The 15,517-nt window shown below is 40.7% G+C and overlaps 1 protein-coding gene across 2 annotated transcripts; it reads right to left on the minus strand.

Moving 5' to 3' along the window:
• Positions 1-2,869: 2,869 nt before the first annotated feature.
• tbx18 (T-box transcription factor 18) lies at positions 2,870-14,378 on the minus strand. 2 transcript variants are annotated; one of them, XM_072696935.1, is made up of 8 exons: positions 14,028-14,378; positions 11,980-12,133; positions 11,464-11,565; positions 10,859-11,030; positions 8,762-8,929; positions 7,264-7,328; positions 5,486-5,580; positions 2,870-5,043 (listed from the first exon to the last, which is right to left on the minus strand). In XM_072696935.1, the coding sequence occupies exons 1-8, from the start codon at positions 14,287-14,289 to the stop codon at positions 4,382-4,384; spliced, it is 1,680 nt and encodes a 559-aa protein (XP_072553036.1). In that variant the 5' UTR covers positions 14,290-14,378; the 3' UTR covers positions 2,870-4,381. The 2 variants fall into 2 exon arrangements, with proteins under 2 accessions (XP_072553036.1, XP_072553037.1); XM_072696936.1 differs by having other exon boundaries at positions 11,980-12,139; positions 14,031-14,354.
• Between the last annotated feature and the right edge of the window lie 1,139 nt (positions 14,379-15,517).

Below are 15,517 nucleotides of genomic sequence, written 5' to 3' on the forward strand. Positions count from 1 at the left end.
TCTTATGCTGGAAACAAAGGCAAATCAAAACATAATCTTCATGCAACAGTGATAAGAACCCCCTTACCAGAGGTACATCATCACAAAACACAACACTCAGCATGTTTATAGCTTGCTACACCATGGCTAAATAAACCAGATGACTTGTGGAAAGTGGTGTTGACTGATCAGAAGTCAGATAAAACTCTTTGGCCACAATTAGCGAAAGTTCGTTAAGAACACCTTGCCAACTGTGAAACAAGGGGTCAGTCTGTCAAGCTTTGGGATTGTGTGATTGCCAGTGGCATTTACTGAAGCTTTTGGAATGGCCCTGACAGTCCCTCTGACCTAAGCATCATAGAACATTTGTGTATAGACCTTTACCAAGCTATGCATGCAAGACGATCCAAGAATATCTCAGAACTTGAGGGCTTCTAAAGAACTCATTTCAAGTGCAAGAACTGAAAGGCTTTAAGCTGCCTACAAAAAGTGTTTGCAAGCTGTTAATGTCCTCAGATAGACTGATAATGAGTCCCACATCGATTAGGTATGCATACCAGTGTGTGTTTGTGTGTCATTATGTGTATGATTATATATCTGTGAATATGTGTCTGTGTGTGTGTGTGTGTGTGTGTGTGTGTGTGTGGTCTGAATTTGCAGAGCAGGAGGGCTGTCACCTGTTTGTCAGATTCAGCAAGCCAATCATTCCACTGTTCTAAAATAAAGCACAACTCCTGGCCCCCATCTCTCTCTCTCTCTCCTTCTCTCTGTCTCTGTCTCTCTCTCTCCTTCTCTGTACACATGCTGTTTGTCTGTCACTTGACTCACCTTCAGCCTTCAGTTGTGAAGTGACTCCTTGGCTGTCAAAGAGCAGACTCTCTCCATGTATTCATATACAGAACAGGTATTTCTGTAAGGGTTCTATATTGCTGACCTGCTCTAGTGGTTGGAGTAGCATAGTGGGGAATACTTTTGTCCTCCATGTGATAGAATAGGATTCAATTTCCTGATCAGACAAGCACACCACTCCGTGCCAGTAAGCGTCCTTTGGCAAGACTCCTAACGCCACATTCTCCTCCGTAATGGATGATTAACCTGTATGATAGAGAAGAGCGTCTGCCAAATTCCATAAATGTAAACCTATATTGTTGAGTTTAGAAATATATATGTATGTATATTTTGTGGTTAATAGAAATGTAAATGAAAGAAAGAAGTCGGTCAAGCTGCCACTGTTGGGCCCCTGAGCTGGGCCCCTCCCCCTCTCTGCGACGCAGCGATGGCTGCCCAAAGCTCTGGGCATGTGTGCTTACTGTCACAGTGTGTAACTTAGTGTGTTTGATCACTAGTGTGTATGTGTGTTTTCCCTTCACAGATAGTCAAGTGTTATGGTTATGTTGGATGTTACTAAGAAATGGCAGTTCTGGAGGAACTGCAGAGGTCAAAATAAAATCCGTAAGACCCCGAAAAACCTGCAGTAAAGTTTAAAGTAGTCAAGAAGTCAAGGGTCAAGAGTAGTGGTGCATCGTCCCACTGTCACAAAATGTGCCAGATGAGTGTTGGAAACAAGTGCTGTGGACTGATGAAGTCCAAAATTTACTTTTTGGGCGCAAAAAAGGAACTTAATGGGAAGAAACTGAAGCTTTTATTAATTTACTTAATTTACTTTTAATAATAAGCCTTTATTATTAAAGATTTTAATTTGTATCTGTTGTAGGGATGTGTTCTTCAAAATAACACACAAGCTGATGAGACTCACAGAGGGGTGTCAAAGGCATCTCCGCCCTGTTAAGATGTGTTTATACACACACACACACACACACACACACACACACACACACACACACAGGAACCATGTTGACGACTTCTGTAATTTCACACTGGTTTACAGTTTTCACCCAAACAGTAACACATTGATGACAGCTGCTTACACTTTTATTATTGAACTCTGGGGGGTGGGTGGGTGGGTGAGTGCTTGGCCTTTAACATTTCTACTCATCCTCTAGAAGCTGACAGAAGCCTTTTGCGAGTCTTGTACAAAAGCATATTTAGAAAGATTGTTGGGTTATGGAATACTTGATTTAGCATGGCAGCTAAAGATGTAGAGTATAATGTAGTTTGGATGTTATACTATGATTTTGACTACATTATACTGTTGTTACTATGCTACACTGTTATACTGTGAGCGTCATTTAGAAAACAACGCTAATGTGGAGACATGGAGACACCTTATACATTTACTTAATAGATTCTTTTGGACTGCAGTTTTGTTTTTGCTTACTTGAGCCATATATTATAGATGTCAGAGTAGAAGGAGGTTAAAATTTGTTTATCTTTAATAATCTAATAATAATAATCTAAAAGTTTATAACAATTGTTAAAAATAAAAATGCTACACTAAGTTTATTTGAGTGATGCCATACAATAATCCCATATTTGTATAGATCTGTGAGTGTGAGTACCCTTTTAAATGTTTAGAAAACTGTCAAATATTTTTAACATTCTTTATGGAACCAAAAGTGGTTCTTCTAAGGCATTGCTTAAAAAACCTTTTGTAGCACCTTTATATTTAAGTGTGTAAGGCTGAAGGTTGAAGCAAACCATGTTATGTTAAAAGCAACATGAGTTAAGTTTGCTTTAACATAACTTATCAAGTGACACTTATTAATTTATGAAGATGGTGCTCTTTTTAATTTGCCAATCTGTCATGACAATTACAGCAGTCATACATACATGCACACACACTCACTCACGCTCATGAACAACACACTGAGAAATGACTCACTCTAAAACATGCACACATTGATTAATACTGAAAACTCTCATAGTCTTGTTGATTTTAACAATATGTATACATTTTATTTGGCTCTGAAGGTTTTCTTGTAATTCCCCGGCCAAGATTTCAAAGACTGAGCATTAAAAAAAATAACACAAGTAAGTATTCGCCGTAAGTGCATGAGTGAAATCTTCCAACAATAACATTAATATCGTCTTTGCCTTATTTATATTGAGTCGTCAAAAAAAAAAATACAGTCAGACATATCAAAGCTATACAGTATGTCTGCTTGGGAAATAAATGGCTGTGTTTTTAATCATTGAAGCCTGACCATGCCGCTCCAGTTCAGTGGAAGTGGCACTAAAAGCTGACCCAGGATCAGCCGAGGAGCCTGACAGAGGTTGCCAAAACCTGCATTTGAGGCTGTATGCATGGTTAATGATGCCAGGACCTGCATTTGTAAATCAGTCCAGCAGAAAAGTGCTGATCTGCGATCGAATTTCCACCTGCCTATGGTGGTCAAAGATACCATGTCAGAGAGCCAAACCGATTCAGGGCAAAAAACATAAAACATCTGACTTAGTAAATACATTCCAATGTTTCATTTTTACCTTACATTTACTTTACCCTTCCAATTTCAGCTTAAAACCCATAAAATATGGTCATGAATGGTACACTAGCTTGCTAGCTGAATATCATTCAGGTCATAAACACCGGAGTTGCTAAATCTGGCCATCCGGCTCTAAACCAATGCAGTCTGCTGCTGATTTCCTGCTTGCAAGCTATGCTAATACCAAGACATACCAATTGCACTTGGAGCTGAAGCCTGAATCGGTCCCAGTGTAGCTACACGTTTTATTTGGCTCCCGAGTAACGGCCTTATAGCTTCAGTTGTGCTGTGACATTGGCCACCTTTCCTTTGCTGGACTCCCAGGCTGTCAGCTGCTAAGTTCGTAGAAGGCTAATCCTGATTCTAGGTCAGGCCTACCAGGAGCCTCTCCCAGTAACATAAAATTGGATGAATGTCCACTGTTTGCTGTGCTTTCGGTAAAGAGAAGTTGCATTTTTGCCTCAGGTTCTGGGAGTGGAAGACTGAAAGATGTGTGACTGAGAGAATATGTCAGACTATAAGGCAGACTGTTTGTCCATTCTTGCTCTGCCAGTGTCCAGTTCAGTCCTAATTGATGGCAGAAACGATGTGAAAAGGATTATCAGTCATTGGAAAATATATTCTTGATGTTTATAGCTGCTGCAGGTCACCCTGCCTCCATCTGACCACTAAACAAGTTTCTTACTGGGAAACTTCATAGAGAATAAACTGTATTAAAAACCAACCAAGGTCTCACAGTGACCTCCAGTTGACATCAGCACCTGAACTCTATAACTTTTGCATCTCAAACTGTCTCTTTGGTTCCTCATCTTTTGGCTTTGTTATCACTTTGGCTTTTCATAGCTCCTCAAAGTGGTGTCAGAGTGCTTCAGTACAAAATATTCAATCGTTCCTTACCTTCATCAATAACATCTCAGGCATTGTCCAGTTAAGCTTTATGAACAAGAGCAACCTCCACACAGTTCTGTCCACCTGTTTTTGCCTGTGGCATGGTGGGCATCAGAGGTTGTGTGCATAGGTCAAGCCATGTGGGCAGTAACCTGAGAGGCAGAACTTGTTAGCCCTAATGTCCGTGAGTCAAAAAGAGACTGCTGGGCACCACTGAGCATGTGCAGACCATCCACGGGGGACAGAACCTGCCTGTCTGTTAACGTACCACTAGGAGAGGAGCCAAGCACTGAGCTCTGTGTTGCAGCCATTTTCTCAGGACTTGCAGCCAGTCGCGGTGAGGTGGAGAAGTTGTATCCATACAGACCGTAAGGACTGTGGAGGCGGAAACCATTGTACGAGGTCTGTGCGCTCTGATTGGTCGAAAAGGTGTTGTGGGCTGGGCTGGGCATGAAATACTGGAGCTGAGGGGCGTGGCCAGGCATACCAGGGATTTGGAGAGGTAGGCCAGTCTGTGTGCAGGAGAAAGCCTCACTGTCAGCCCCACTCATATAGGTGGGGTTTCTAGTGGAGGAAAAGGCATCAGCGGCAGGGCTGGCCAATCGGCTGTAGGAGTCTGCAGTGAGGGGAGTGGCAAACCGATGCAGAGGGTGGCCTGTTCGACTGCAGGTGGAGTAATCACACACAGACCCCGCCCCCGAGGCCAGGTGAAATGCTGGGGAGGAGCAGGACGATGTGGAGAGTAAGTGTGTGTGAGGGGAAGACCCAACCACTCCATGGGAACCAGCTGCACCTGCATTAGACACACACATCATGCATGTACATTTAGAACACAGTCTTATCCCAAATAACTTACAGAATTTGCCAATCAGATTCTATCCATCTTATTTTCCATTAAACAGTGGGGACGTTTTCAGTTCCCTGCCTGTTTGTAATAAGTCCAATGCATCCAGTATAATTACGTAAATATCTATATGTACTAAGACATCTATCTATATGTGAACATCTAAATTATATCTAAACAATAAAGCTTAAAAGTAACATGAAGTTTTTGTTCCATGTGAAAAAACAAACATATTTTACAAACTCGGGACCTTTTTATTGGTCATGTAGGTCACCGTTGTTTCTTTGTGGGTTTCCACATGCAAAATAAATACATCCAAACAAATGTACGCACATATTCATGTTTCATTTCAGCAGACAAAGGTGGGGAATCTTATAGGCCAAATTTGTACCTTGTTTGGTCATTCCTGGTATGTCCTCAAATGTTAGGGTTCTCAGTGAAGGCCTCCAGAAAGCATAAGACTCCACTAGAGCCTCCAGCCCCATCCTGCAAGAGAAACACCATACAATAGTACAGTGATGCTTAAAACACTTTTTTTTACACCTAACCGACTTACAGAATACAACACACACACTGCAGGTATATTAAGACTTGGCAGATAATGACAGGTAACGTAGCCCCAGTTTGAGTTACTGCTGCGAGAACCAAGAACAGTGACTGGCTGCCATTACTAAGCTTCCAGTCCCAGCAGCCATCTTAGCCTGGGCCCCTTTCCTTATCACCATGCTTTTGGCAAGGCTCAGGTAATGAGGAACATAAAATGTGTGTGTGTGTGTGTGTGTGTGTGTTAGCAGGTATTTCTGCAGGGCTGTAATTATTTTCACACGGCCTTAACAGTAGGATCAGACGCAGAGTGCAGGAAGCCACAGTTAAAGCTTTATGAGGAGAAAGAGAGAGAATGAGAGAGAGAGAGGTGTGGAGGTAATGGTGGTTCTCAGTGCTCCTCGTTAGCATGGCTGTCCCCCCACCTTGCTGCCACTCAGGCGATAACTCGCACAAGATGTCCCGACTTGTTTGGACCCCATTTTTTTATCAGGCGTGCTGTTTTAGCTACCCAGTGGCTCAGTTTGTTTAGCAAACTGCTTCAGTTTTCCTGAAACGCTGTGAGGAGAGAAGGCCTTAGTGCGAGAGCCCTGAGAGCTGGAGAGGAGAAAAGTGCTTGGAAAAGGAGGGAGGAGGAGGGGTGCATATGTGGTCTGGTGCGATTCAGTAGGGTGTTAAAATCGCTCTCGTTTAAAACTAATGAGCAGAGTAAAAACCCACCCCCCCAACAAGACTCCACGCCAGCACCACAACTGCCTTATTACTGGGCAACCTCCATTTCCTGTTTATGCCTTTTATTATTTATTTTTTCTCTCCTTTTTTACACGAGGATGGAGATTATTTTTATTATCTCGTAGATTTTATTTTTGTGTTTATACATATTTTTCTGTTCGTGGATGGAATAATAGGCTTTTATTGTGACGCTGTTTTTATTTCTTTTTTATATTTATTTTGTCTGGGCCTCTTGCTTGGAATGTTGGCCATATTTTCCGTTTGGCTCAGAGAGGACTTTTGTCTCGCAAAAATAATTATCAGATAATCCGTTAATGTGGCCTGCTGGTTCTCGAATAACTTCACACTGACGTCAGGAGAGATAGAAAGTAAAATGACCAGCAAAAGCACTTTTTAAACAAGGACTGCTTCGAAAATATCACTATAGAAAAGAAGAAATTGCTCAATTACAAGAGAATAAGTCATACATTTACTAAAGTCAAGGCAACGCACCATTTCTTTCACTACTAGAAGCCACCACAGCAGTTGCACATAAATTATACTGTAGATATGTATACACACACACACATACACACATATATATATATATATATATATGTATATATATGACATATCTTTACTGCCACACAAAAACCTTGTATCTGAATTTTTATCTTTATCTTAATTTTATTTTTTGACATAATTTGAATCTGGCACTTGTCCTTTACACTGTGTCAAAATTTCCTAAAGAAAAAGACCAAGTGAAATGCTCAAAAATATTTAACAATGACTTCTATTGAAAGTTAAGAAGTTTTTTTCCTTCTCCTGTAAAGTTGACGTTTTGGAAATGCACAGAAATAAGATATACATGAGGCATCATGTCTAAAAAATAAACATTATATGGGAAATGTTTACCTGTTCCTGCCGGAGTCTCGAAATCCCTTTGCGAATGGATTTCTGTCTATTTTCAGTCTCGTGATCTGAAAACGCACATACAGAAAGTCTCAGATTTTTTTCACTGACCCACAGCCTGTTATGCCACGTTCTCTGACCCCATGCAAATGACCCCTAGCCCGTAATGCAATGTGTGTGGGTGGTTTAGCGCTTGCGAATGTTCGTCTGTGTGCGAGCATGTGTAGAGGAGTTGATGGGCACTGTTTGTTAAAAGGGTACTGCACAGTTACGTTTTATAATGTACAAGCATTATAAATGACACTGTCACACAAAAACCTTGAATCTCCATTTTTATTGTGACGTTTTTATTATGACAGTAACCTTATAGAGACAAAATGTCCAGTTGTGGCCCAATTGGTTCTAAAGTGCACCTTAAATATTTTTTAAAGCTCCCTACATTTACATTCCCAGAAGAGAACTGTCTGTTCAGACTTTTATCTATTTTAAATAATAGAGTCTGCTAAATAAATAAAAGATCTACAAGAATATATGTTCCCTATAACTAAATGTACTGAAGACATACTCTTAACTGGGCCCCCAGTGACAATGTTCATACCATTAACAGTGCAGTTTAGTGACTTTTTTTTTTACTGAGAGTATGTGTATATATGGCTGATGTCTATATATATATATCTTGACATCAGAGAGTTATGAGATGCCTAATATAAAAAATGATCTGTTTCAAGAAACTGCACAACGTTAAACAAAGCTGCTTTCAGTCAAAGAATGTCTCTTAAAGCCCTGAACCGCTTATTGTGGCACACTACACTGGAAAAGTGCACACACTAATAAAGGCCATAAAGGCCTTCCAACAGCAACCGAAGCTACAGTGAAAGTCAGCATACATCATGAAAGCTGAAAGGCCAGGCCTGAATGCGTGTGCTAAAAACTAAAACAGCAGAACCGTGTCTGGGCATTATCTTTCTGTCTCTTGTGAGGAAACTCCATAAGCAATACTGAATACACACTTTAAATACCTGACGATTTATGGGTAAGTTGCTCTTTATGGGGTGTTTTATGCTGTTTGTGTTGCTGACGGGGTCTCAGTCGTCTTTGATCTGGTCTCATCTAATGGAATTATTGCGGAGGGAATTGGGGTCCTCCTAAACATTTCTTTTGCTTATAAAAGTAACACTGAAAATGAAGCATCGTGGTTGAAACCTGATCTCTGCTGGGAATCAGAACCCCTGTCTGAAGTCAATGTGGGATATGTAGTGTGTACACTGAATTTGCATGTGCTTTATTTATGTGTACATCATTTCCAGCTGAGTAAACCATATTACATCTACACCATTTTTGTTTTTCAGTTTATTAACTTTTGGCAGTAACAGTGACTGTTGATGTTATGTGTTTTATTCATGTTCAAGTAATGATGCACACATTTGAATTAAGTCCATTTAATACATTTCTAAGAAAATAGGTGAATTGTGTTAGTGTGTGTGTTGTTGGCGGGGGTTACCTGTTGGTTCTGGTAGGCCGTAACTGTGGTAAAGACTGTTTCAGGGAAGCAGAAGGCTTTGACTCCGTCCCCGGTGGGAACAGCTTTGACTGGAGAAAGCTCCTCGCCGCACTCCTTGCGGATGACGTGGACGCGGGGCTGATACTTGTGCATGGAGTGCAGAATGATCTGGAAAACATTATCCGGCGCATCCATGTTTAGAGTGGGGAAATGCAGGAATTACCAAAAGCACTTTTCTACTTCAATAAAATGTGCACATAGACACACACACACACACACATGCTTACATTTTCAAAGGCCTTCAACCACCTCACCCCCGGGGGGATGCTTTCAATTGGGTTTGTTTACAACCTTCCACATTACAACATGTTTAGGCCTTTAAAATAATTCAGCAAAACAAAATGCACACCAGGTGACAATCACTAGCACATGTGTCTTTAACAGGTATATAAAGAGAGCAGTCTGCTCTATTTATAACACTGAACCTCATTAAAGATCAGAGTAGCAAATTCTGGTGTAGGCCAGAGCACTGAGAAAAGTGATGCACTGAACTCAGTTTTTAATTGAAATGTGTCCATCTTTTACACATAAACAAACCATTAGATCAACACTGCGAAAATAAGAGAACTATCTGACAGAACTGCATTACTGTATTAGATTTTATTCATTATACAAATTGTTGGTTTAATATGTACGCATTTAAATTTCTTTTTCATGATTTTTTTTCAGTGCAGTTTTTTTGTAGCAGTAGCAGTAGTAGAAGTAGCAGTAAAAGTAGTAGAAATAGAAATAGCTGCAGGAATAGAAAGAGTAGCAGCAGTATTAGTAGTATGTGTAATATTAACAGTAGCACTACTTATAGTAGTATTAATAGCAGCAGCCGTAATGGTATCAACAGTAGTAGTAGTGGTAATAGCAGTAGTGATAGTATCAATAGTAATGGTAATAGTAGCAGTAGTGATAGTAGTAGTGGTAATAGCAGTAGTGATAGTATCAATAGTAATGGTAATAGTAGCAGTAGTGATAGTAGTAGTGGTAATAGCAGTAGTGATAGTATCAATAGTAATGGTAATAGTAGCAGTAGTGATAGTAGTAGTGGTAATAGCAGTAGGAATAGTAGCAGTAGTAGTAGTAATAGCAGTATATATAGTAGTAGAAGTAGTGCTAATAGTAGTAGTAGTGGTAATAGCAGTAGAGATAGTAGTAGAAGTAGTGGTAATAGTAGTAATAGTAATAATAGCAGTATGGATAGTAGAAGTAGTGGTAATAGTAGTAGTAGTAGTGCTAATAGTAGTAGTGGAAGTAGTAATAATAGTAGTAGTAGAAGTAGTGGTAGTAGTAGTAGTAGTAGTGGTAATAGTTGTAGTAGAAGTAGTAATAGTAGTAGTAGTAGTAATAGTAGTGGTAGTAGTAGTAGTAGTAGCAGTAGCAGTAGTAGTAGTGGTAATAGTAGTAATAGTAGTAGTAGCAGTAGTAGTAGTAGTAGTAGCAGTAGTAGTAGTGGTAATAGTAGTAATAGTAGTAGTAGCAGTAGTAGTAGCAGTAGCAGTAGTAGCAATAGCAGTAGTAGTAGTGGTAATAGTAGTAATAGTAGTAGTAGCAGTAGTAGTGGTAATAGTAGTAGTGGTAGTAGTAGTAGTAGCAGTAGTAGTAGTAGTAGCAGTAGTAGTGGTAATAGTAGTAGTGGTAGTAGTAGTAGCAGTAGTAGTAGTAGTAGCAGTAGTAGTAGTAGTAGTGGTAATAGTAGTAATAGTAGTAGTAGCAGTAGTAGTAGTGGTAATAGTAGTAATAGTAGTAGTAGTGGTAGTAGCAGTGGTAGTAGGAGTAGTAGCAGTAGTAGCAGTAGTAGTAGTAGTATAGTAGTAGTGGTAATAGTAGTAATAGTAGTAGTAGCAGTAGTAGTAGCAGTTGTAGTAGTGGTAGTAGTAGTAGTAGTGGTGGTAATACAGTATACAGTAGCAGTAGTAGTATAGTAGTAGTGGTGGTATAGTAGTAGTAGCAGTATACGGTAATGGTATATGGTAATACAGTATACAGTAGTAGCTTCTCTCTCCAGCCTGTATAAAACAATCACTTATTTGCGTGAGGTTCTCTTACATGGCCCTGGTCGTCCAGCTCGTTGTTGGTCAGTTTGAGTTTGTCGAAGCTGATGACCTGTCTCATCCACGTCTCCCCGGAGGCCGGAGAGTCCGGGTGAATGTAGACGCGCGGCGGAACCGGAGAGTCCGCGTTACCGGCTACCATCCACTTGGAGCTGTGATACACGTACCTGCGCGAGGGAGCAAAACACAGAGCGCGCGTGAGAAGCTGTTCAGATTAGTTTGAGCTGCGTTTGTCGCCTGATCCTAGAGGTCACCCTCCCAAAAGGTCATTACAAAGGATCAGACCCAAACGGAGAGGTACAAACGGTCAAGCCGCCCAAAAGGAGAGCTCGTGAGGAAACGCAGTTAAAGCAGAGAAAACAGGACAGATCCAAAAGGCCACGCTCTCCCTAAAGTACCATCTGCTCTTCTCCTGTTCAACCCCTATATACATATATACATATATACATATACATATACATATACATATATACATATATATAACTATTGATTACTCTGGTTATTATTGATTACTCTGTTATTCGCACTCACGGCTGCATGTGCGAGCGCTAGACTGTAGACTAGGTGTGTTCGAGGCGGGCTCGTTTATTTGTTTGTTACCTGTATCGTTTGTTGTCCACAGGAATGATGTCCATGGCGATGTAATACTGCTGATGAGGGTCCAGACCAGTGATTTTCACCCGCATTGCGGGAAACATCCTCCTAGAATAATAATTAAAAAATAAATACATAAAAGCGACATAGCAATGTTATTACCGCTACTAGAACTACGGCTGCTAGCGCTACTACTGCTAATTATTATTATTATTATTATTATTATTATTATTATTATCATTATTATAATTTATATTATTATTTTTATCATTATGATTATTATTATTATGATTATTATAATTTTTATTATTATTATAACAGCGTCAACAATGACATTGCTACCTTCCCTATGTCTGCTGCCGCTACTACAGGCTGGTCGTAATACTAATAAAAATCGTTTTATAATAATAACTCCAAAAATGATTGCCATAAATATGACTGCTAATCATCATCATCAGTTAAGCTATGAGAGCTTGTGTATAGGGGTGGGAGGAGGAGGGGGGGGGGTGTTTGTTGTTATACCTGCCCGCTTTAGTGATGATCATCTCCGTTCCGATCTCGTGAAAGCGCTTCCACAGGTCAGCGCCCTGCAGCTCCACGCGCACCTCTTGTCCCGCAACCGCGTGCATCGGCCCGCTGTGAGCGGCGCGGGGGCTCTGCACCACAGACTCACACTCTACCGGACAGAACATGGGTCAAAATACAGACGTTAAAATACCAAGCAAATAACAGCATACAGCGAAACTGAGAAACACGGTAATGATGAAGCTTCATAGCGAAGAGACGACTGGACACAACGCGGGGTACATGCAGTGCTGTGGCACGGACGATGATAATAATAATAATAATAATAATAATATTAATAATAGTTGTGTTTGTAGGTGGCGTTGCTGCTGCTACTATAAAATATAGTATTATTTATTATTAATAGTATTAAATACATTGCTGATTATTTGGTAGGATTTATGAGGGCTCTGGCTATAGTAATAATAATAATTATTATAATAAAGGCTATGGTAATAGATAAATACAGATTGTTACAATCTTTGTACAGATTGTACAGATATGTTGTTTTATATTATTATTATTGTTATTATATGTGTTTAATATTAATATATCTTTCTAATAAAGCCTGTGGTAATCTGATCTGTACAGCAGAGCAGTGTGTGGTTTAGTATTGTGCTGTGTGGCTCTGCAGGTCTCAGTGCTGGTGTCTCCCTCTCCCCTGATTAAGTCATTAGCAGGATTTACTGCCTATGGAAGCTCAATAAGAGCAGAGATAAATTGTTGTGGCAGCAGGAAACAGGCCACGCGATTCTTCCCGTTCACACGTCAGAAATTAGCCTTTATTAAGACCGGGCCGCTCAGCCTGGGACACTTTTATCCCGGGACACACAGCTGAACTCCGCGTACACCCCATCTGCACAGAGCTGTTCGGGTTTTTTTCTGTCTGTCTGCTTTTCTGTCTGCCTGTCTGCCTCCTCCACGAGTCCAGCTCAGTGTTTCTGATCGTGACTGGGCTCGTAAACAGAGCTCAGTTTCAGACCCCTCACACTGCTGTATTTATGACTCTCATAACTGCAGATTACTGCTCATTTCTGCACTGGAGTAACAGGGATGTCGCTCTGTCCCACTGCTGATAAACACACACTTAGGGAACCAGCCCCATACCCAAGATCAAAGATTAACATCCAACGGTGGAGTGATCATCATTAATGCTATTATATTAATACTGTACTATGAATTAATATCCACCTCTCCATCACCACACGCATTATCATCATCATTATCATCATTACCACTGTTATTTTTATCATCATCATCATCATCACCATTATTATTATTATTATTATTGTTATTATTATGACTGATAGAAGCAGCAGCAGTTATAATAAAATGAATGTTATAGAGTTGCTATTATTGTTATTATTAGTATTCTTATTATTCGTATTATTTTTATTACTACTACTACAAGTAGTCTACTGGTACTGCTAGATGCCATTAGTAATGTGCTTTGTGTTTATGGTGTTATTTGTATTAATATTCATACTCATATTTTAGTAGTGGTGTCGTTACGGTTTATTGCATATTGCAGCAGTTGTATATGTATAATATTTTACTATGATTATTGTAAATAAATAAATAGACCTAAACAAGCAATAAAACTAACTAACTAATGCAAGCTTTACATATTTATTATATCATAAAACGCTGCATTTTCATTTGAAACATTGTTGCGTTCTGGCGTTTGTTATGATTTCTGGCTGCAGCGCGAGCTTTTAAATATTGATCATTGATACTTACTCACATAATATATTACATATTCATATATACACTCTGTTCTGTTTTTCTGTCTATTTTGAGTCGCGAGCTAAAATACAGTGTAATCAAAGCCCCACTCATCCTGACTTTCTGCCTTTTAATAACCTTTATAATTAATAAGCTTTGATCTTTGAATACAGGAAAGCTACTGTATGCATCTCAAAGCCAGTGGTAACGCAGTGCCAGTGTGATGCCAGTGTGATGCCAGTCTGAAGCCGGTGTCAGTGTGAACGCATCTCATCACTCACTAACTCCGTCTCCGCAGCTCGTCCTCTCCGCGCGCGCCTGTGGGCTCGAGCCTCCGTTCGTCTCCTCGAAGCAGCTTCCGTCCTCTTCCTCCTCCTCCTCCCCTTCTCCTTCGTCTTCCCCTTGCCCTTCTTCTTCCTCCTCCTCCTCTTCCTCCTGTTCCTCCTCGAGCTTCCTCCGCTTCTCCGCGCCGATCAACGCTTCCACCGAGAACGCGTGCGCCTTTAGGCTCATGGTGCACGCGGAGCGCCGTTTCTCGGCCATGCTGTGTGGCGTTTGAAAAGTAGGAGGAAAGTTCAGCTCGAGCGTATCCACGGTAACAGCGACCCGTTCACTCTTAACAACGTTTAATCCGGTTCGGTGTCTGATTACCATCAGCCAGAGTCGCGAGCCCTTTAGTAAACGTTCCCCGTTGATCCGTGAGCGCGCGCAGGCACCGAGTGTCCGAGACCCGTTAAAGAGCCACAGTTCAGGGCCTGGAAGGGTGGGTGGAGGGCGCGTGCCAATCAACCACGCATGCGACCAATAGGAGCTTAGGGATCCCGCCCATCACCCCGCCCCATTTTTTCCCCCTGTGGGCGACCGAGGCGGATCACGCGCCCCCAGCGCTGAGCTTCGGTCGCCGCGTGCTGATCATTTTCGCACCGCGGCTGCACATGCCTCCCGCGAGCCAAGCGCAGAGTGTAATTACCAAATCTGCACCCGCGTCAGCGCGAGGCGAGGGGACACAGGCAGCATGGAGGGCTGCGAGGGAAACACGGAGGAGTTTGTGACTGAGACTGAAGCAGCGCTCAGATATCAGACCAGATCAGGACAGTGAGCTCAGTGAGCAGACTCCAACACTAAACCTCCAGCTCTACTGCACGCTCTGCTTATACTCACTGAATAAAGCGAGGCACTGGATTCAGATCACTTCACATATTAATTATTGAATTATTTAATACTTGCTAGTCAGGGAAATCAGGTAAATTCAACACACCAATAATCACAATTCTCATTATTATGTAAATATATGTATATATATATGTATATATGTATGTAACTGAAAGGGGTTAATTGTTGCATTAGTCAAATAAGCCCTTTTTTTAAGCTCATTATAGATCCCTTTGATTTAGGGTGTATAAACGACGCTATAACGTTATATAGAACCACCTTCAAAAGATTCTTTAAAGAACCAAACTTACGAGGTTTTACGGTTCAACATAGAGCAGCTGCCCTAAAGGAACCCACCAAGTGTGTGTATGTGTGTGTATGTGTATGCCAATGTATCTGTACTGTACCATTTCCTTTGCTTGTCTATCAATCTAACCTGTAAAAACATTAGATATTATATTTATTAATGTAAAATAGTAATATTAATTAATAAATGATACATATGAATAATCAATACATTAAGACTGGAAGAGTGTTTCTCCTGGAGGAAGGCCAGTATTTCCACCAGTTCCCATCCAACACCTATTTTATCCATTCAGTCCTTCATTAAAGTCAGGTG

This window comes from Salminus brasiliensis, chromosome 14, assembly GCF_030463535.1.
Source record: "Salminus brasiliensis chromosome 14, fSalBra1.hap2, whole genome shotgun sequence".
Lineage (NCBI taxonomy): Eukaryota > Metazoa > Chordata > Actinopteri > Characiformes > Bryconidae > Salminus > Salminus brasiliensis.